The 23,571-nt window shown below is 38.3% G+C and overlaps 1 protein-coding gene across 25 annotated transcripts in view; it reads right to left on the bottom strand.

The window, feature by feature from the left end:
• Positions 1-23,571, bottom strand: part of NRXN1 (neurexin 1) — a 1,020,679-nt gene that overhangs the window by 16,871 nt on the left and 980,237 nt on the right. For 16 of the 25 annotated variants that reach the window (XM_031466987.2, XM_064494496.1, XM_064494493.1 and 13 more), the window contains one exon: positions 9,040-9,127. In XM_031466987.2, coding sequence (XP_031322847.1) covers positions 9,040-9,127 — 88 coding nt within the window. The remainder of the gene's footprint in view (positions 1-9,039; positions 9,128-23,571) is intronic. The other 9 variants (XM_064494491.1, XM_064494497.1, XM_064494498.1 and 6 more) reach the window with 1 other exon arrangement.

The raw sequence follows: 23,571 nt of genomic DNA, 5'->3' as shown, positions 1-23,571 counted from the left end.
CTACTGTGGATGGGTAAGGAGCTACTAACGATGAAAATGCTCCAACCAACAAGTCCGATGAGCTGAGATGAGACCCGCGGACCAAAGCCTAGTGTAGCATTTGCAGCGTCTTGCAGCACGTGAACCAACAATGCAAGCACATTGACTCTTCATGGAGGCAGCACGCCCTGTAGCTTGCTATTCAGAATATGCCGGTTTACCTCTGATACCATCTGAAGAAATGTAATTAATAAAATAACAAGAAAACTCCCACAGGAAGTCACTTTCATTATCAAAGGAGATATTTGATACAAAGTGCAAGAAAACCTGGTTTCATTCTTCCTGGATTCCATGTCTCCATAAGGGAGAGACTTACTCCGTATTTTTCTAAACCTGTACCACATTTCTTCCTTCAAGGTTGGTGAATATTTTAAAGCCCTGCAATACATCTCACTGTCTCCTTCCAAAGCTCAGCAGGACACGTCACACTTTAGAAAGGCTCTCATGGTATTTTAGCATGTTCAAATAAGGGCTTGTGACGAAAAAGATTATTCATATTTGCAGGCTGGGTGCATACAGACTGCCTACAAATTTAATGTGTATACATTATGAAACAGCTTTTTCTGTTATTTATTGTAGGAAAGTTCTATATTAGCATGCACACGCTTTTTGCAGATTTTTCAAGCAAGAGCTTAATCTAACTCAGCAAATCACTTATTTGCTGTCATTATTTTTAGTGGCCAATCACAGTGAGTTTACAGGCACAAATAAAGCCCACTCTCTCTAATATCAAAAGCCCATTTTTTCAGTCAGATCACGTCTGTATGCCATGTGAGAGGCCTCGCCACAAGGGAGGATAATGCATCCACTCGCACAAAAACCAGTGCCAGTAACAATAGGGTTTCCACTCACCACTGGGTTTACCATAATTATTTGTTACATCTGTAGTAGGTGCCAGTACTGTGAGTGGATCTTCTTTCAATCCCCTAACAACCCTGTTTGCCTCATTTTACATACAAAGAATTGAGCCTCAAAGATACTAAGTAACTTTCCCAAGACCAAGAAGAGCTGCAACTCAAACAAGTTCTATCTGACTCCAAAGGCATGGCCATAGCTAACACTCACTCCCTGTCGCGTAGCACAATTCTTACAAATGCTCTGAAGAGCTTTTTAATGTGTGACAATAATCCATTCCATTACAGTGTTAAAAAAAAATCTCAAATCACAGAAAGGTCAAAATTGTTCACATTAAATAGAAATGGCCAGACACCCTACGAAATGGGAGAAAATATTTCCAAATGATGTGACTGACAAGGGCTTAATTTCCAGAATAAACAAACAGCTCATACAACTTAATAACAAAAAACAAACAACCCAATCCAAAAATGGGCAGAAGACCTAAACAATCAATTCTCTGATGAAGACATACAGATGGCCAAAAGATATATGAAAAAATGGTCAACACTGCTAACTACCAGAGAAATGCAAATCAAAACTGCAGTGAGGTATCACCTCACAGGGGTCAGACCAGCCATCATTCAAAAGTCCACAAAGGATAAATGATGGAAAGGGTGTAGAGAAACGGGAATCTTCCTACACTATTGGTGGGAATGTAGTTTGGTGTAGCCATTATGGAAAACAGTATACAGATTCCTCAAAAAAAACTAAAAATAGGCTTACCATATGATCCAGCAATCCCACTCCTGGGCATATATCTGGAGGGAACTCTAATTCAAAAAGATACATGCACCCCAATGTTGATTAGCAGCACTATATACAATAGCCAAGACATGGAAGCAACCCAAATGCCCATTGACAGATGACTGGATAAGAAGTTGTGGTATATTTATACAATGGAATACTACTCAGTCATCAAAAAATAAAATAATGCCATTTGCAGCAACATGGATGGATCTGAAGATCGTCATTCTAATGAAGTAAGCCGGAAAGAGAAAGAAAAACACTATGTTATCACTTACATGTAGAATCTAAAAAACAGACAAATGAACTTATTTACAAAACAGAAACAGATTCACAGATATAGAAAACAAACTTATTGTTCCCAGGGGGAAAGGGGGTGGGAAGGGATAAATTGGGAGTTCGAGATTTGCAGATACTAACTACTATATAGAAAATAGATAAACAACAAGTTTATACTGTATAGCACAGGGAACTATATTCAATACCTTATAATAACCTATAATGAAAACGAATATATGTGTATGACCAAAACATTATGCTGTACACCAGAAACTGACACAACATTGTAAACTGACTATATTTCGATTGAAAAAAAAAGGAAGGAAGGAAGGAAGGAAAGAAAGAAAGAAAGGAAGAAAGGAAGAAATAAAGAAAGAAAGGAAGAAAGAAAGAAAATGGCTGTGTTCTGAAAACAAACAAAAACCACCTTTTCTTTATTACTCGGTTTTCCACTGATATCCTTTTAGAAACTAATATTGGTAAATGAAATTTGTTACCTAAGAAGGTGTAATAGTCTTCCCTAACCAAGACCTCAACCCTCCCCACAGGTTGGCCAAACTTTAGACAGGCTTCTTCGAGCCTCTGGGGCCCTGGCCTTTTCCTTAGAGCATTTACTTTAGAAAACCTGTAGTTCCAAATTCCTTTTCTGCTCCTTTGATATGTAAATATTTTAAAAGCTTCCCTCCAGTATTACAACCCACGGCTACTTTTCTCAAGGACACAGGAGCCCTCACAATGAACTATAACCTGCAAGGAAAATAGCTCTCTGTCTCCCAGTTTCTCTGGGGAGGGCAGGAGCCCACCTTGAGGGGGTGCACTTTGCTCCAAGTCGTAAAACTACCAACAGTCTCGAAGATATTCCAAGGAGAAGGTTTCCCTTTCCTTTGGGTGAAGCCCATTAGCCAGTAGAGATGGCCATAGTCTATTTGGTCTATGATCCCTCCACCCGAACTCTGAAAATTCTCCAGGTTTTTTCTTTTCCACAGTGATTTGAGCTGAGATAGAATTTTGGGTCCCTCCTATTGCAATCATCTTGAATATATCTTCCTTTCCTGTTTAACTCTGTCCAATGTAATTTTTGTTTTGACATTACTGCTCTCAGAAAAACAGAGGAAACGTGAGTGAAAACGATGTCTAATGACTTTCTTCTGTTTTAACCATATAGCATTCATTTTGATTCCAGTTTCCTGGAGAAGTAAATTTATATGGAAAAAAAGTAGTTCCTCCATTAGCATGTGACACACTGAAAGCCACCTAGCCCCTCAGTGCCCTAACTCCAGCTGCCCTGTCCTGCACCCACAAGATTATCTGGGCCCTCAACACTGACTTCCATCTGACTCTGCCCAGGAGATGCTCTAGATGTTTCTAAAAATGAAGCACTCATGACTGCTGTTTTCTGGCTGCCGCTCAAAATTCTCCATTTTAACAGCAATGTGTTGGCTATTATAGGCTTAATTAAACTCACTTTTGAATAATTCCATAATAAATACCCCCAATTTAAATGTAGCCCTAAATTATCTTCTAATCAGGCTCCAAGAATATGATCTAATAAGTAATATATTCCTTTAAATGATTGTGATTACTTATTTAATAAAAAGATGCACCTTGTTCAATATACATATTTTTATTCCTAATGTGGTTAATGGGATCAGCTCAGTAGAAATCCTTTGATCTTTTCTCAAAATAGCACACTGGAAAACCACCCAAAATCGCACAGTAATTGTAGCAAATTTAGCCTAATGAATAGTAATACATGTAAAGGACCTTTTGCCATCAAATGTAAATTTATGCCAGCCATGGGATTATTTAAATGAACATTTAAAAAATTAATCTTATGTTTGTGAGGTGCCTGAATTCTAAAATTGAACAGCTTTCTGCATGCCAAGAAATTAAAAACCCACCTTTCCTATTACAAAAAGCAGCTACATCTCTCTGAATCTCCTTAGCTATGAAAATACTTCAGTTTTGCAAAATGATGAAGTAGAGTAATGTTTATAAAGTACAAAGAACAATGATGAACACAGAACAAATCTTCAGGAAATATCAGTTCTTACTATGATCTATCATTACTCACATAACCTGAACCCTGATCAAGTAACAGGCAATCAACAGTCATGTTTTGAGAGGCTATACTGATCACTTCATTCCCGTTGATTCAACGCATGTTTAAGAAACTGCCACAGAAATGACGATCCTTTTCTTCTATAATTATCCAGATTTTTTTTATTACTCAATAGAACTTTTCTTTTTCTCCTTTGACATAGGTTTAATTGATTTGACAGTGATCCAACATCCTATTAGCTACCCCCTGCCCCCTCACACACAAAGAGAAGAGGCATATTGTTCTAAGTATTATAAATCCAAAAAAATAAATTATCCTCCCTAAATAGTGATCCCAGGAAACAGGACACTGATCCTGTTCTCTTTGTAACAAATGACAAATTCCCTTTTCATCAGGAAGCTCCCACACCAAAAAGCTCCATCAATTTCATTTAGGTCTCAGATAGCAACATAAAAATCACCTTTTCAAATTTCTTCAGGAGATTTGAGAAAGGGGTCTATTTAGAAGAGGGTCTCAAAATTAAGATGCACTGACATGACTAAGGGTCACTGTGGAGCTTCAGTGGTTTGCTGTGCTGTCATTTTGCCAGTTTATTAAGTGAATCTAAAATCTAAGATTTCAAGGAAATCAGTTTTACAAAAACTTGTGTTCCTGTGGGAAAAAGAAATCTTGAAAATCTGTATATTTATATAATACATTCAGTAATAACAGCAAACACCCAGATAGCACTCATTATGAGCAAGGCATTGTTCTATTACATCCTTTCCCTGTATTCATTCTTTTAATCTAGTAACCATCTCTCCAGGCTGAGGGAAAAGCACAGAAGAAACAAGTGTTTTTGAGAAAAATGTGTGAAGGAAAAGTCAGCCCCTTGTCACATGCCCAGGCAGCTGAAACCAGGCATATTTTAGGGCAATGGTGGCCTGTGACCTAGTTACCAATGGCTGCTTCTACCTGTCGACTAAGAGCTGGGGTTCAGTTAGACCCCTCTGAATTGCACAGCCACCCTCTCCTATTCTAAAACATTGTTTATACCAATGTGAAATTGACATCCACTGCTAAACCACACAGGACAGTGTGGCTGGAATCAAGTGTAATTGAGTTCCATGTGTTCACACCCAGGGGGTTGTTCCTGATCAAGTTTCAACATACGTTTTTGCATCAGGAGGTCTGAGTGGTTTCATCAGTTGCTCACCAATTTTCAGGCAGGAAAAGTAACAGCGTTATGTAAAAGGGGGAAAAATAGCTTGAATATTCTTTTTTCCTATAACTGAATTGGGAAAAAGAAAAGCCACCATTTATGCTCTACTTTAGGGCCAGGCATAGCAGGAGGTGCCTTAAAAATATTAGTTTTAATTCTTGCAACAATCTGAAAAACAGGTGCTATTTTAATGTCAAAGATAAAGAACCTGTTCATCATAAAGAATAGCTGAAAAACCATTTGGGGTAGAATGGAAGATGCCCTTTTGTAGAATGGAACTATAGGTGTAAACTTTTTATTTTTTCTCCCAGAGTTTAAAAGAGCAGTGGGCACACAGTAGGACTCAACACTATTTGGTCAATGATGAAACTGACAACCCACCAAATATACATTATAACGTCCCCCTTCATTAGGAGTTCCGGGAGGAACTACACGGTTCAAATTTATCAAACACTTGATAAAACGTATAATTTACTTGTGTTTAAGAAGATGTCAGATTTTTCCTGTTTGTTTCATTAATAACTTTAGGAAGGCACCTAAAACACAAACATAGCACATTTTCAGAGAAGAAGCCATTTTTCTGAAGAGGGGTGGGTTAGGGTGAACAGAGTATATAAATATTCAGGGAGACTGAAAGACCTTAATATGAAATACACGAAGATTTGGGCAACACACCTGTAAAAGTAATTATACATCTCTTTGTGAAAATGCCTGCTTTCATTTGTTTAAGGAGTAGCAAAAGTGCATACCAAGTATATCCATTTCTAAATATTTAACACAATACGTTACTTTCCTAAAAAGTCAGCTTTCCAAAATATGACCTCCTGATATCTGAAATGATTTTTATCAAGATATATGTTAACATTATGCAAAGTCTAATAACACCAGCAACTGCAATTTGTGACCATGTTGTATTTGTGTTCAAGACACAAAACAAGCAAGAAAAAGATGTCTAAGAAATGCAGTACAAAGCACATTAAGAAACAAAGACCTAGAGGAGGGTTATCCTGTATGAAAACAACACTCAGATTCAAAGAGGGTAACACACACACAAAAAACCCCTCTATTCCAAAAAACTAGTTGGAAAATAAAAAAACAAAAAAATCATATGAAGTAAGAATCTGACAGGAAGCCGTCACACAAACAGAGCCAGTTCTGTCAAAAGAGCAACACTGCATGAATTATTAAAGTTGGGCATGAAAAGATACTGTAGGGAACTGGATAGAAAAAGCCAACGTAGAAAAGGGATCTCACTCACAAAAGGTAACGTAGAAAGACAAACCACTCACGGACTATCAAGATGCCATCCAGGAGGGGTAAGATCACCAGAAAAGCCTGCGGTGAAAGATCCTGAAGCAACAGGATCTGAAGTTTAAGGCGTAAGAGGAATTGATGAACAGAAAACTAGGGCATAAGGAAGGAAACACTGAGAGGAGGATGAGAAGTTAAACTAGGCTTGGTACCACAGTGCTGTAGTGTGATCAGATGGGGTCAGCAGCTGCCATATCTCGTATATTGGGCGGCAGACTTTGGGGCAGTGGAATAGAAGTAAAATTCACACAGAAATCTTGCGTGGAGCAAGGCAAACAGGTTCTTGAAGCTTTTCTTCTTGTGAGTGGAGGATGCAAGTTATACATTAAAGAACAAGTGACAAATGGAGAGGTAAACATGATTCTTTCAGATAAGTGTTAAGTTTGGTAAAGAAAACAGAGGCGGGGGGAGATCTAGAGTACATCTCCTCACTGCCCATGTGCTGTAATGTTGAACAAAGCCAGGTGAATACCAAGGAGAGGAGGATGCCGAAATGGTCAAAAAGGGTAACCTCTCTCTTTCTCTCCTCCTTCCCCACTTTCCCCAGCCTGTTCTTAGAGTCACTGTCCCCAGAGAAAGGGAGACACGGGAAGCTAGTCAATAAGGAATGGTCAGTAAGACCTGTGAGCAAAGGCTGGAAGAATTCGATCAGTTAGCTGTGTTCAAGAAGGAAAAAAAGTGACAATTTTAAGTGCAATGAGAGTTCTTACACTGGATTTACTAGGCACTCGAGGTGAGGACTCCATATAAAGAGGAGGGTAGCCTCCACTCAGACAGCAAAAGAAGCATTCAGCCCAGAGGAAAACCAGCAAATCCCGTAAGTAGTAGGCACCTGTACTGCTCTCTGCATTGTGTTAATATAGTGGAAAATACTGAAAAAAATCAACTGCCCTCATGCTAATGGTGAAAACAAGATCAAATATAACTATTAACGTAATCATGCACACCAGTGAACAACCAAACATCAGACTTTGTTTTATAAATCATCTATGCTGGAAGATCTCAGAGCTGGTCAGATGCAAAACAGAAAATCATGGTTGGGCATGTGCAGAAATGGGGAAAGGAGAAACGTCAAGTGGGGGGAAGGCAAAGCAACCCAGTGATGTAATGGACAAGAAAGCCACTGCACAGAGAGAAGCAAAGGCAGGGTCTTGGCAAACCGCCCCAGGACGGCATCATGAAGGGACCGTGTCGGTCCAGACAGCCAAAAGGAACGGTGAGGAGATTAACAAACTGGAGAAATGAATGGATGGTCATCAGACTTCTAATAATTGTGCATGAAAGACAGTTATGCAGGCTGAGAGTTCTGACATGTGGAGGGGAGGCGGGAGGAAGGAAATCGAGGACGCAGCCAGGACGCACCTCCCCAACCCTCCCGTGCTGAGACAGTGCTGCTGAGCGCCTGCTCCTCGGGGGCACTCAGTAGCTGCTCTGAGTGCCAAGAGTATGTGGCTGTCATCAGAGAGAAGTGATATTCAAAAGGCGAAGCAAGACAGGCATCCTGAACCACTCTCTATCCAAATTATCAGAACGAGTAGTTTGCTTTAAAATGATATTCTCCTTAAGAATCCCAAATTTAAAAAAAAAATCCCAAATTAGTTATTGCATTGTGAGATGGAATTCTCCTGGTTTATTGTTGACATTTACAGAGGTTATGCGTTATCCAGTAGGGGTTAGTCCATATCTACCTCAGTGACTTTAAATTACTGACTTTAAAAAAACACTGCTTACAAAGGAAACTAATGGAAATGACTCTAATACTTTGTATTATGAATATTTGGAATCAAACCCAGCCTATGATTCGTTCATTTTTCAGGGTCCACAGCCACCACTTAACGGTACAGGGCTCTGTGGAAACAGTATTTGTGTGTTGGTTACATCGTATCACAAAGAAGGAGGAAAAATTATGCATCGACTAGAGTTAAAACGCGTCAACCTGAATTTTAGGGACACGTGGAGAGATTCAAATATTTCTGTATTAAATGAATCAAGGACTGTACCTGCTGCTTGTTTTACTACTGCCATAAGACTCTCACTTCTGAAATTCAGAAATTTATCACTCAAGATAATTTGCTGGCAGCAGGAGTGGTGGGGACTTTCTGTCAGTAGAAAGGTCAAATAATTTTCCTCAATGTAATGCAGTTTTTAAGCGTTACCATTTCACTATAGGTGACCCAAGGGAGAGTCTCTTATACAGTTTTACTAAAAATTACATTGTGAGCCAATGGGATGTGAACAGTAAGGTATCACCCTTGTGTGCAGCTCCCTCCCCATTGCTTTTTCTGAAATAGATAATCTTGGTGGGTTTTGTTTTAAGAATTATTTTTTCAATAAATGTGGGGGGTGTGGAAATGTTAAAAAGCAAGAATCCTTCCTTATCTCACAATGAGGCACTGTTTAATAGGGTGAACGTCTGGACATAAATGCAAGGATCTGCTAAGGACTACATAGCATGCAACAAAGATTTACAGTAAAGCAGAGAAAGTAAGAAAAAAAGTCGACTAACCTAACCCACCTGAGCTCGGCTCACAGGGGTCAATGTCCTCATCATCGCTGGGACACTCTGCTGAGGCCACAAGGATGTCATCTGTGGTCTGTAAAAGAATCACATTTGGTAGGTTAATTTAAAGGGACCCAACAAATCTGTTCATCTTTGTCTCACTGACTAGCGAAGACACCATTTGTGTTTACCTGACAGATCGAGAAACCAAATTCAGTATTTTCCTTCCCAAAGAATCTGCGTATTTGTGAAACCGTGACTCTAGCTTATTTTACATGAGGATGTGGAAATGGTGACATCCAGCTTGTAGACATTCCTCCACTCAGTGGCACAGAGAATCACACACAGAAGCAGGCAGAGGTTTAAAACAGCCCGGTAGACGCAGATGATCTGAAATTTATTAGAGCCCTGGAGTGCTACAACGCATGCATCAGTAGGCTTTACGCACTGCCTGTGCTTGGCTTCCCAAAAGCAGAACAGTGATAACCTTTTATGTTCATGACCAGGTAGGATTTGATGTGTCTTTGAGATACAGTTTGTCTTTATTAGGAAACACAGATTAAGCAGAGACCATCTTTCACTGATGCAAAAAGGGAAGCAAAGATAATCCATTCAAGGTGTTTTTTTTGTTTGTGTTGAGCTTTCACACTCAGTTCTCATTTCTGTCTTATTCAGATAGCAGGTATCGTCTCCCCATTGTCCTTTCCATCACTACGGCGTCAGAATAAATGAAGAGTGTATGGGGTGGGGTGGGAGGATATTTTACAGCAAACAGGAGAGAGGTGACAGTTTTCTTTGTGACATTCTAGTTGCTTCACTGCACTTACAGCAAAAAAAAAAAAAAGATAACCATCACGGTAATAAAAAGCAGAGTGTGTAAATCCTAGCAGTTAGTCACATAATCAATGCATTTATAAGCACCCAAGGTTGTTCTTTACTGCCACTCGGAAGCAGCAGGAACCTCAGCACAGATACTGTGTGGAAACTGTGAAGGTTTGCATCAGATTTGGCTAAAGTCAAAGTACCAGAGAGAATTCAAGGTATGGGAAGGAAAATATCTCATTACATCAGCTAAGGATTAATTATAATTGTTTAGAAAATAACCAAAGCTGCAACATTGATGAAGCCCTTATTTAAAAGCAGAATTATAAGAATGTAGGTCCTACAATAAAGAACAAACAGAAATAGGATAGGATATACTTTTATTAAGGGAGTATCTAATACAGTCAGAGGTTAAAGCATAAGTATACAAATGTTCAGAGAATTGGGTCACTTTGAAGAATGGAGACAAGGGATGATGCATGATTGTGATAAAAATTACGCTTAAAATTCTTTCAAGTACAAGGTCTTTAATTATTTAAAAAATAAAGAATTCATTCAGATGCTAGTGCTTCACAATATAACTTCCAATAAATACAAGCATTTAGGGGCATCTTGAGATGGTTTCACGTTACTCTGCTCTTAATTCCTCTAACACAGTTGGGAGATTGAATTCTTTCATTTTGCTGCTGTCATTTTAAAAGAAGTTCAAAATACCAGTGTTCCGGGAACGGTGACTGTTAATGCCGGCGATCCCTACCAGCAACTGGTGTGATAGTCACGTAGGTATCTTTCATGACAGTGAGAGTTAAAAGGCAAGAAGCCACCCTCCTTTTGGCACGAGCATGTCTTGCAGGATAACATCCAAACTAACTTGATAATAACAAGTTATTGGATTATGAGGTCTGGCAGGTCAGTTATTTCAATTCACCCCAGAGCAGATAATCTACTTTTTCAAAAGCTAACATCAAGTGGAAAGCTACTTGTGTGTGTGTGTGTGTGTGTGTGTGAACCACAGTGGATACTCTTTAAAATTAATTCATACCTCAGTGGTAGAGTGCATGCTTAGCATGCAGGAGGTCCTGGGTTCAATCCCCTGTACCTCTATTAAAAACAAATAAAAATTGAAAAAATAATAATAAAAATAAAATTAATTCAGGATGATTTCTCATTTTCCTTGGGGAACTGTAACTATATTGATGAAAGTGGGATAGGGTTGTTGCTGTTTTGTTCTTGGGAGGAGGAGGTGGAGGAGGAGGATGTGAATAACTTCTTTAGTGTTTCTCATCCTGGTGGTGATGCTGGCCCCCTTTCTGCTACTCCACCTGGGAAGACATTTGTCAATGCCAGGAGACATTTTCTTTGTCACACTTGGGCTGAGGGTGGGAGTGGGTGGGCTACTCTTGGCATCTAATGAGCAGAGACCAGGGATGCTGCTAAAAATCCTAAAATGCACATGACAGCCCTCCCACAACAAAGAACAATTTGACCCAAAATGACAATAGTGTAGAAGTTGACAGACTCTGCTTTGAAAGCTTAAAAACTGTTCTCTGCCTTCTTTTTCTCATCTGAAAAAAAAAAAAAAAAAGCATATAATGGTCCCTTACTGCTGTAAGGATTAAATTAGTACATGAGAAATATCTACAGTGGGAACACCTTGTAAATATTTATAAAAGTGGTGATGTTATTAACATTACTGTTGCTCACAAATACTTAGTCATTTTCACACTATATTTGTAAATAATAAAATTTTAGATATTAAACTGGAAGTTGTGCATGTGAATTACTCTCGATTTTAGATTTCAGGTTAGTATTTATATCAAAATACAAGAGTTTTATTGGTACTTTGTTGAACTAAGCTTCTGTCTTTGGCTTCCCAGATTCAAATTCTGAATTAGAAGTCAAACATCAAATATAACTAATAAAGCCTGCTTCTTAAAGGAAATTCACGGACTAGAAACGGGTAACTCAGTATAGTGTTTCCTGCAAAGTAAATTATTTAGGCCACACAAGTTAAATCTTGTTTTAAAAGTCGACCTGTTTTTTACATTCAACGGCCTTTTGGAACAATTCTACCAGAAACAGAAAGTGTTAGAATGTTCTCAGTGTTATCTTTCACAAAACACAGTACCAAAAATAACAAAAGACGTCATGCCATACATAATACCTCCTATAGCCCGTTAGAGTAGGAAAAAAAATCACTGTACAAGTAGGACCCTATTAAACAATGATATTTTAGTTTTTAATGTGCTTTTCCTGGTATAATGATCACACATTCTTATTTTTCATATTTTTTTCTCTCAGAAATTAAAATCCAGCACTAGTCTTGGGAATAAAAAACCTCAAACCGACAGACTCCGTGGTAGAAAGCATCACTGTAAGGAGGGAAGTGGCTCAAGTGGAGGGAAAAAAAATCAAGTTTCATTTTGGAGGCTGAGTTAACCAAACAATTTTCTAGCCAAAGCTGTGTAATTTAAATTTAATTCACTGTGTTTGGAACGGCCTCCCTAGGACATGCTGTTGAAAAGAGTGGTAGAAAGAAACTCAAATACGTCACATTAATCAATTCTATTCTTCAGTGTACTTTCCCTGATGTTTATAACCTTTTTCAGAAAAGAGACAACCTGCTGAAAGAGACAGAACAGATCAAGCAAAAGCATTAGCTTTACATAACCGTCCATTTGGATAAGTGTCCCTAACTGTGCATTTAACCACTCACAAGTCAAGGTGCCGTGCTGATCTTCCCAGATTCAGAGTGGTCTGTACATTCACATGCCAAGCCTCTGTTCTTGTTCAAAATGTCTACTAAAAATATTTAGGCAGAAAAATGACTTGCACAGAACTCAAGAAATAAGGGCACTGAAACTTAATTCACATGTTCTATGGATAAATGGCAACATGCTATAGGGTAGGAAAACTTAATCAGGACAAGGTAAAAAGGATGCTCTTAATGTACAGTAAGAAGTCAGAGCAATGTATTTAATATTCAGGGTTATTAGGCAGAGACACCACCCCTCCCCCCCGCTCCCCACCACCATTCTTAGATGGTGGAATTTGCTGCATATTCACTTGCTATCACTTTTTCAAATACAGCACAATTGCATACCTATGTGCTACAAAGATGTGATGAGAGGATAGATGAACTCAGTCTGTAATGTTGTATCCTTGTTAAGAGGAGCATTCTTTATTCCTCATGATACACGGCTTTGCTAAAGACTGACACATGAGGACGAAAAGACCTCCAAGAAGAACACCCTACCAGGACAAATCTGCTTTGGGAGGAAAAGAGTATATTCCAACCACACAAAAGGATTTCCACTATGAGTGTGACGCCCACAAGGAATTTCTTGATTTACTCTAAAATTTTGATTGAAACTTTGTTTCTAAACAGCAAATACAGTGTAAAAAAATTGTCTCAAGCAATGGTGCTCATATGTCTTACATTATTTACCCTAATCTTTCACTGCTGTGATGGACATTTACACTGTTGACTGAGACAACTGACAGGCTGAGTATGTTGCGAGGTGAACTGTGACATGTTTGGCTAATTGATGGACACTTGTTCTTGCTGATACTTTTGTCCACACGAAGCTGCCCTGGGAGACAGAGAACATTCATGTCTGCCTTTCTGGACTGAATCTGATAGTCTTTCTTATCAGATTTATTGCTGGCTGTGTTTTCCTGAAAAAAAAGATGCCAGGATTCAGATTTAGTGACAAATTCTCCAAGCTAGGACCAAACCATTGCACTGATAACCTGTGCGGCAAGAACCTTCTCAGAAGTGGGGGAGGTCACAATTTTCATCAAGGGGAAAAACTGAAAAAAAAAAAAAAAAAAAAGAAACCCAATTGTAATACAAATTGTACAATTTCCAAACAGTGGGTCAATTTGATCAAAGCAAGGAAAGTATCAAAGTGGTAATTTTAGTTAATCAGCAATCTATTTAAAAGGTAGAAGGAATTTAAAGACTGTAGAGATCCTAGGGTAGTTTCCATTGTCTCAATAAAGCTTTCGGTTCTTTAATTGTTTCTCTGAGTAGTAGATGCCACATAAAGATGCCAATCCTGTGCTCACTCATCTAATAAAAATAAAAATAGGCTGAGATCCAGTATGTGAAGGATGAATTTCAGCTCCAGCACATGAATAACAAAGAAAATGAAGATCAATCTGTCACCAACAAATTAGACACTCATCTATATACACCGAATATTCTGACGGGCACAAAATATGGTCACTACCTAACAAGGTATCAATTGTGACTCCTACTTGTAAATGACTTATTGAGCCCATTCTATTCTAAAGCATAGGAACAAATCACTCATTAATACAAATAACAACACTCAATTCAATTCTAACAGCTTATTTTGATTGAGATGTAACAGTGCTCCCATATCTACTACTTCATTAAATATTCACAAACAACATGCTTATGCAGAATGCAGGTGGAGATGTTATTATTCAGAGATTATAGTTAAGTGTCTGCTTGAAAAAAAATACCCATTTGTACACTCATTTAGCCAATTTGAATGTTGGAACACTAGCATTCATGAATATTTAGGGAAAAGCTTAAATATCCCTGAAAACAACCAGCTTTCATGCTTCTTTAATGTTTTTTCCTCAATTGATGCCTTTAGGTTATTACTAAAAGTGACCATAAATCAGCTGTCCGCTCGGAAACAGACAGACTTGAAAGCCATTGAGTTTTCTTCAGAATTGTCTTGGCTGTTTCAAATGGATGCAGTGGTTCCAGAGCAGTGCAAGTGGGCTGGATCAAAACACTCACCATGTAGAGAGATCACAAAGTCTTACTCATTCTAACATGCATTTTTACATGCATTTGATACTGGTCATCCTAACAGAAAAAAAACTCTAAGCGGAAGATAGATAGTAATGCCACAGAAAAATGAATTTAAAGGAAATTATGAGATAAAGAAAAGAACTGGATTCCTGCCTAATCCAAAGAACACATATTTTAGCAAAGTTGTGCAAAATAGTAAACCTGCAAAATAGAAACCTGGTTGGTGTCAGGAAACTTGAAATTAAATTTAGCTTTTAAAAAATACAGTGCATGATTTTTTATTATTTCTTTAAGCTAATGATGACCTCTGTGCTCACATTGCGTTTCCATTCTTAGCCAAAGAAAGAGTTACAGTGAAGTTTAAATTTTTAGGAAGGTATTTGAATAATCTATTCTCTTGGATTCTCATGAATTAGAATTTGGGGGTTTTAGACCTCCAGTGAATGCTAGAAGTGGGGTGGAGATGCTAGAAGTGGGGTGGAGATGCTAAAAGGGAAACTAGTATATGCATGTGTTTGAATGTGTTCCCTATTTGTTTAGGTTTTGGACAAAGCCCTTTCTGAAATAGGTTTGGCAATTTCCATATTAAATAAATGCTGACAGATGTTTACAATGCAAATCTGGGCTCCTAACTGTGTCAATGTGAATCTTCAGTCCAACTATTGTGACTGAATGGATTAATTAGTCACACAGGTTGCACTGAAAATCCTTATTGGTAATGAGGCCAGAACAGATTTTGTAATTGTAACATGCCAATGATGGATACTTTCAACAACATGCCTGCAAAATCCAAGCTCTGTTGGCACCGATCATGTTGGGGAACAGAATCATGTTTTGGTCAAGCAGTCATCTTCTTGTACCAAGCCAGATCTTAGTGATCATTCATCTAAGCGCTTCATTTCACTTATCAGGAAACTGAAGCTAGAAGATTACATGTTTTTATTTGCCTAAATTACACTGCTAATTAATGGCAAAGCTATTAATCCCAACCGCCAGGAGACTGTGACTTCTACCCATCCATTCATCACCCATCCATCCATCCATCCAAAACCATCTTGTTCTTTAAAGGATTTGATGTGGTTTATGACAATATTTGATGAAATAAATTTAAAATAAGTTAAAAGGTGGTAAAGAAGAGTACTGAATTTTAGATACGTAACCACTAAAACTGTCATGAAGAAAGCTCACACACATACAGTGGACACATACACACAGCTATTGCACTGCTTGCCATGGCAGCACGTTACATGGTACTAAAAAAGGAACATAATGTTAGCGTTCACATCTCTCACTCTGGTTACAAACATTCAGGTGTTGATATAGCCATGGCTATTCTGAATGGAGTAAACCCCAAAAGTGCTTTATTTACTTGTGATAATCTTTTCTTAACTTATTTTTTAAAGATCTTAAACATCTTGCCTTTTATCTCTGCATAGCTAAATTCTTCAGCACAGAAAGAAAATGGAAATGATTGAAGCTTTTACTCTTTTTTTCCCTTGACTAAGAACATTTCAGGCCATGCTGGCTACAAAATTAACTCAATGAACTCTTTGTCTCTCTTCTCATCAATCCACTGATGAAAATTTCCAAGGTCCCTCTTATTAACCACTGTTTTCACACTGTAAGTGCTAATGAGATATTTATCTTTGTCTCTCTCACACAACCATCATTAGGGTTTTGTCAAATTATCTCTTATTATGTCTTGTGGATCAGTAAATGGAAGCGACCATTTGTTAATAATACAGTTGTTTCACCAGATACAATCTAGACATGCTTTCATTGATCAGGGCAGTCTCATTTACATGATGGCCCTAGAACTGGAGGGTCAAAATCACAGGGGTAGAAGGATCCACAAGCAGCTAGTTATCCAGAATATGCCTTTCCTAATGGGCAGGACCATGGCCAGTGTCCGCTTGGTAGAGCTTTAACTTGGAAAGATATGAGAATATTTATCCCACACAAAGCTTGGAGTACGGAACACCAAAAAATAGGAATGTGGTTGGAAATGATGATGACGATTTAGTTGACAGAAAGTTGGGTTTCCGAATTTTTTTGACCCATTTGTTAAATATATGCTAGTTTCTATACTGAGCTCCACCAAATTAGCCAATATCTGAGCAGTACCACTACGAGTGTTTTTCTCAAGCAGTGATTGAGAGTAAACATGATGTGGCTTAAATTTTACAATATTCTTTTGTTCATACACTAAGAAGATCCGGTCTTTGCTGGTGACAGTTAAACTGGAACTCCAAGCTTCCATATCTGACTATTTCATTCTGTATGGTACCTACTTTGGTTCATTAATACATATTTGGAACACTGTACCGTTGAACCACTTCAGTTTAGTTTGTAGTATGTTGATCAATAATGGAAAATATATACCAGTCCAGAAGTCAGGTCTCAATCCAGATCTCATAAGTAATACGTATCATCTTGAACTGGTTTCTGTGTTCTCAACAGTACATAAGACTGTATTTACTGTATATGTGACTATATATATATATATATATGTACACATGTACATATACTATGTATGTGAATATATGTGTATGTAAACATTTATACATGATATAATATTTTCTCCATTTCACAGGGATATCATGAGGATCAATTTTGAGATGTGTGAAAGCACTTTGTAAATGTGAAAGTTCTCATAAAGGAATGTTTATGTAAGTTGTTATTACAACAAATGCAGAATTATTTTTGTTCCTTACATGATAATATGAAGAACAGTTCTGGGAGTGCTTAAAGAGGACAGCAAAATATCCACTTAACTGAATAAATTTCATTAAAAAAATTTTTGTTTCTAATTTTTTTTAGGTTTTTTTTGTGTGTATGTGGCAGGGGGATGGAGGTAATTAGGTTTATTTATTTGTTTATTTTTAGAGGAGGTACTGGGGATTGAACCCAGGACCCTGTGCATGCTAAGCATGCCCTCTACCACTTGAGCTACACCCTCCCCCCTAAATTTCACTTTTGTGTCTTGAAATCCTCTTGTCCCCTCAGTTGAATAGGTTCTGTATCTCTCACTTCAACTGGTCCCTCACATAAACGCTGCTGTTTTGAGTTGATCCCTTTGGTAGCAGGATCTGATTCACTTCAGCATTGCTTCTTTAGTGCATCTGTGCCAATTTCACTGGTAACCTACAAGATAGGCAGTGCCAATCTATGCCCGACACTGTGGTTCCCTCTTCTCCAGGCCAGATCTCCAGAAGAGTCACTGCACAGCTGCAGGGATGCTGCAGTTCCCTCTAAGTTCTCCTCCTTAATCACTTTCCTGAGACTTAGAAGATTGTGACAACTTGAACCATCTGTGTCCACATCCAGAGTTTACTTCTAATTCATGCTCTATTATATCTAGAGCATCTAAATGAACAAAGAACAGGAAAAACAGATCACTTAGCAAACACTGTTAATCAAAGGAGAGAAACAGTGACACAGAGAGACAAAGACAGAGACACAGAGAGAAGGAGGAGGGGGTTGAGGGGAGGAGAAGAGGAGACTGATTCTAAGCGTGATCCATGCAGCACAATGCTGCTTATTGTCATGGTTACATCTGCAGTTATAACATGGCATTGCCTATGGCTGTGCCCCTATATGGATTAATAAAATGCAAATCAACTCTTATAAGACACTGAACAGCATTTTCTCAGTGCATCAGAATAGTAGAGGTATGTGCATTTCCAAATTCTGTTTAAATCCAAACATTTGGCAACTTCTTGGGTTTATGGTTTACCTTATTTCATATATTTCTATGACACAGAAATTATGTCTATGTTTTATGCCCCTAGAACATCTGTCATAGTTCAACAGAGTTGATTTAAAATGTCATCACCACTGATTGCGGTATTTCGCACTGTATATGTATATTAAAACACCAAGTCATACACCTTCAACAATTTTTATTTGCCAATTATGCTTCAGTAAAGATGGAAAAAATCTTTAAAACCTGGCTTCTCCTCTTTAAATATCTGCAATTTAAATAAGCATTTTATGAAAAGAATTATGATTGTGAAAACAGAATTAGTAAACTGAGTGAAGGATGCATCTTGACTTTAAAAATAGAAGAAATATTACATGTGACACTTGAATTGATGGAATCATTTCAAATAATCTCACTCCTGATGGTCATCCTAAGTTCCCTACATCCAGGGATGTGTTTGTCACAAGTGCTCATTTATAACAGCTCATTAAATCTCAAAATAAGAGTGAACAAGTATAGATTATTTTCCAGGCGCCTAACTCCTAAGAGTTGGAGACGAGAATTGTGGCAAAAATCACACTTTTTCAAAGATTTTATCTGCCTTCTACCATCTCTAGAAGTGACAATGAAACTTTGTAACTGGCTTTTACATTATGCCTCATGGCTGGAAATTTATGGTGGAGAAATAGCAAAAAGTGACATTATCTTTAACTGCAAAGAGAGAATGACTGAAAGTTAGAAGGAAGGAAAAGCTAAAAATGTCTTGCAGTGAGTTGGTCTGCCTGCTTTTATGACGCATTCCCGTCCTTTGAGATAGCAAGAAGGTATAGCCCGCTTTATAGAAAGGACTGAGAAAAACCGTTGACTGTCATTCTGGGCTTTTTTTCCTATATAATATTCCTCCAGTTCTCCCAGCCTCCCTTGAACTTGACTGCAATCATCTTACACTGTAAATACTTGCATTTAATTATAAGGAAACTCTACCTTTATAACATTTTCCTTCAAAATCTAGCTACCAGATGAAACTTTGATCTTTTTCCCGAAATAAACTGCATGAAGATAAAGGCTGGCAGAGACCAGCCATCAAATTCAGCCCCAGAAATCAGTGAAATTTCTATCTTTTGATTGATTCTTCCATGCATTCACACATTCATTAATTCATTAATCCATTCACAATTATCTACTGAATACTTTTGATTAATAAAGGCTTATGCGGAGGAGGAATATAAAAGGAAACCAGACATCCCTGCCCTGAATAGCGTGGAGAACTTCAGATATATGAAATGAAGTTTGTATATGATTCAGAAGATCTCTCTTTAAGGCTTCCTATGAGCAGAAAATCTTTCTTTGACCACTGAACATGGAAGGAACATGGGTGTTAGAACCAGACAGACTATGCCGAAATCCCAGCTCTGCCACATATTAGCTGTGTGACGTTAGGCAAATGTTCTACCTTCTTTAAGTTACTTCCTAGGTAAAAATGAAATTATTTACACCTGTTTAGCAGGATGTTTATGAGTCTACAATTCTCTAGGGCTAGAGAGGCACATGGTCTAGCACAGTGGCTGGCACTCAGAAGATGCTCTTGAGGGTATTTACCATATAGACACAGCTGGCTCCGTACACATTCTCACTTTGCTCTCCTTGCAACATGGAAAGGCAAGTTTATTCCTAGCACCGGACTCCTGAGATCTTTAGACACAGACATGCCTTTCACAAAGGAAGGGCAATTTCCTGGCTTAAATTCATATCTCCTGTAAACAGAGTAAATCACATAGTTGATATGAGAGCACTTTTTTAAAACACCTAGAAAAAATATTGTAACATTACCAGTGTATTGAAAAGCCAAGGGGTTTCTTTTCTCTCCCTAGCTGCAGGATGTGACCAAGCGCTCATCAAATTCTATTGTTTCACAGTTCAGAGACTTGAGTAACCTATTTCAGTTCCCTTACGGATAAAGAGAGGGAAACTTTAAGTTGGCACGTTCAAGTGTGCAGCACCAAGTCACGGCACCCACAGTGTCCAGCTCAGGAGTGGATGTTGACCTCCTGGCCCTCCCTGGTACCGATTCCTTCCGTTGCCCCCGGTTTCATGTTTGGATATAGAACACAAGACAAAAAGAACAGCGGATTAATTTGCTACCTTCCCCCAACTTCTCAAGCATGATTTGTCATTCTCAATCCTTTCCTAGGTTTTATTTAAAAATTTAAGCAAAGACTTTGAGAAATCCCAGGGAACGGTGCCTTCTGACATCACCTGGGGCTACCAGACCGGTGAGCACTCAGCAGCCTGTGCAAAGCCCACTAAGGACTGTCTGAAGAATACATGTGCAGATGCTGGGGGGGGAATTTTGCAAACCGTCATCTGTTGAGGACTGGGAGCCTCATGAGAGAGTCTTCATTTGTGTATATATTTCATTAAGTGGCATCTGAGCCTGAACTCTTCCCACAGGTATGTGAGTATTTTATTTAGTTATGCCGCTGCTAAAGACTACTTCAACTACTATTCACACATTTTTTTTTTTTTTTTTTGCTATTAAAAACTTTGGGATAAGTAAAGATCACAAGTAAAACACTTAGATGGCAAGTGATTAACCACATCCTCTGCTGGGTAGCTCTTATCTCTCCCACCTTGCGTTTACAATCAGTTCTGCTCAGTCCTGACATGTTTCCTCGAAGCTGCTATCATGCCTCTCCACCAGGATGTGCCCCTCTCCTCCCCGACACAGCTCTGCAAATCCTTCCACCTTCCCTTCATTCTCATTACTGGGACACCTGCTGATTAGGGACAGGAAATAAGCCTTCTATTCACACAAAAATATGTCATGGGTCATTATGAGATCTTTTGGAATTATGTAAGTGTCACCGGGTAAACAGAAAGTTCAGAAGACAAGCTATTCTTGGTGGTTTGGCAACGTCACGTGCATCAGTAGCGCTTGCAACATCGCAGTGACCTCAGACACCGAAAGAGAACAGTATCGACTGCCCTGCTCCACAGGTCGTCAAGCTACTCTCTTACTTTTTAGATGACGCCTAACTCTTCCTAGTTTTTCTCTTTTGTCTATCACTGTCAGGCTTTACTCATGCTCTTCTCCCTTTTCAAATATGCGCCTTCATATCCGCTTTAAGCTGTAAGTCTAGATTATCAAGGGTCTGTAAATATCTTAATAAATAATAAATTGGCTATAAGAGAAACAGGGTCAGAGAGGGTGTCAAACAAGAAAGCCCAGGAGCCTTAGAGCCCTCAGTGAAGCTCGTGGCTTAAAATACCCAGGACTTGTTAGCCTCCCCAAAATGCAGAGTTCCTTATGAAGGTAGTACATTTATTGGTAACTGGGCCACCAGGTAATATTTTTACTATGATCATTCTTAAACAGAATGATCTTAAATAAATGATTCTTAAATAAAACTTTTACTATGATCATTTTCTTATTTCATTAAGTCCAAGAAACCCTATTGGAACTAGACTCCAAATACCTCAATCTCTATTTTTCAAGATCTAGTCAAATAGAAGCCAAGCCTTCTTTGTGCTCCCCTGCGTTTGCAGTTTGCAGGGAGGGGGATGAGCAATGTAACAAGGAAGGTGGCTGCCTTATTGTGTCTGACCACTCTGCTACCTAAAAGACGAGGGCTGGGGAGAGGGGGTACATTGGGTTGTACTTATAGGTAGAACCTGAGGTTGCCAGGCAAGGGTTCAGCTACATTTACCCAGGATGCATGGTTCACTCCGGTTATCCTGAGTGGAGAGAGAGATATTCTCTGTGGTGGTTACTTTCCTGGTTTCCTAGGACCAGCTTTTCACTTGACAAATTGAGGAGTGCTAGTGCTGGTTGTGGGATTTGCAACACTGCTCCCCAGGGACTCGGTGCATGGACACTGGAGTGTAAATCTGGAGTTGTTAAATTTTGAGTGATTTGCTTAACCTCTTATTTATAAAGTGGGAAGGATGCAGTACCAGTCTTGGCAGTGCAGTTGTAAAAATTAAGAAAATCATGATCGATGAAGTGTTCAACATTAGAGGTGCATAATAAACACTAAATAAATCTTAGCTATCCTCACCTTCATTAGTATTATACAAAACATGCAAATTTGTTAATTTGAGGCTGTAAGTTTAACACTAAAGTGGACAAAACCCCAGTATCCTAATAACCACAATAGGTAGACTATCCACATTTGCCCTTCCCTAGAATAATATGCAAAGTAGGAGGAGAAAAAAAAGCTAAATATTGCATGAAGAATGCAAATACACTTTCTCCCCGAATGTTATATTTTGCTTTTCAACTTTTAAACTCCACTTTATTTCGAAACATACTCCCAACCATTCCAAAGCATTTTCAAGCTGGAAAGCCTTCTTTTTGTTTCACAATAAGCTAACTGCAGGTGCAAACTCGAGGGAGACAGACCTTGAAAATTTTAAGTAGGTTGCCATGGCAATGGTTTGCAAGAATGTGTACAAGTTTCATCTTAGCTCTCAAGCATTTAACCGAGTTCATATGTGGAGGTTCAAATCACTAGGCACACAATGTTTGCCATTCATTGTGTCATGAAAGGTTTAGAAATAACTGTCTCTGTTGCTTATAGCAACCAGAAACCACAAAATTCTACCTACCTACCTATCTATCTATGCAAATGTGGAAATCTGGTCAATCATTATTAATTCTTAGATAGCCAGTCTCACCAGTTTGGCTGCTCTAAGGGAAGCTGTATACATAAAATCAACAATAATAATTTTTGTCATTGTTACAAAGAGTTGTATTCCTGAATAGCTATAAAAATTTTCTACTCAATTTCACATTAATTTCCTCATTCAAAATGGTCGTATCTTTAAAGAAGCATGGTGATTATTTAAGGATGATCAGTTAAAGCAAACTTTCAGTCTAAAGAATTGTGGAAGATCTTTTTAAAAAGGTCTCATCCTATAATGTAAGAAATTAGATTAAAGTGTGTAAGTCTAGTCATTAAATCAAACACCTCTCCCCACAAAAAGCAACGCTACCACCACCAACAAAAACAGACATACACAAGAAATAATTTCATCTCATTTGAACCATCAGTATCTCAATTGCTCTTAAATGGTTCAGTTCATGCTTCTAAATTCCAAAATTTAGACTCATGATTAATTGGCCATAAAAGCAGTGATGCTTGAAAAAAACATTTTTCCTCCATAAATGGAATCTACAAACACTAAAATTGGAAAGTTTTAAAGTTATCTATTTGGT

The sequence above is a fragment of the Camelus dromedarius genome, chromosome 15 (genome assembly GCF_036321535.1).
Source record: "Camelus dromedarius isolate mCamDro1 chromosome 15, mCamDro1.pat, whole genome shotgun sequence".
Taxonomy (NCBI): domain Eukaryota; kingdom Metazoa; phylum Chordata; class Mammalia; order Artiodactyla; family Camelidae; genus Camelus; species Camelus dromedarius.
This window is presented reverse-complemented; position numbering and strand designations above follow the sequence as displayed.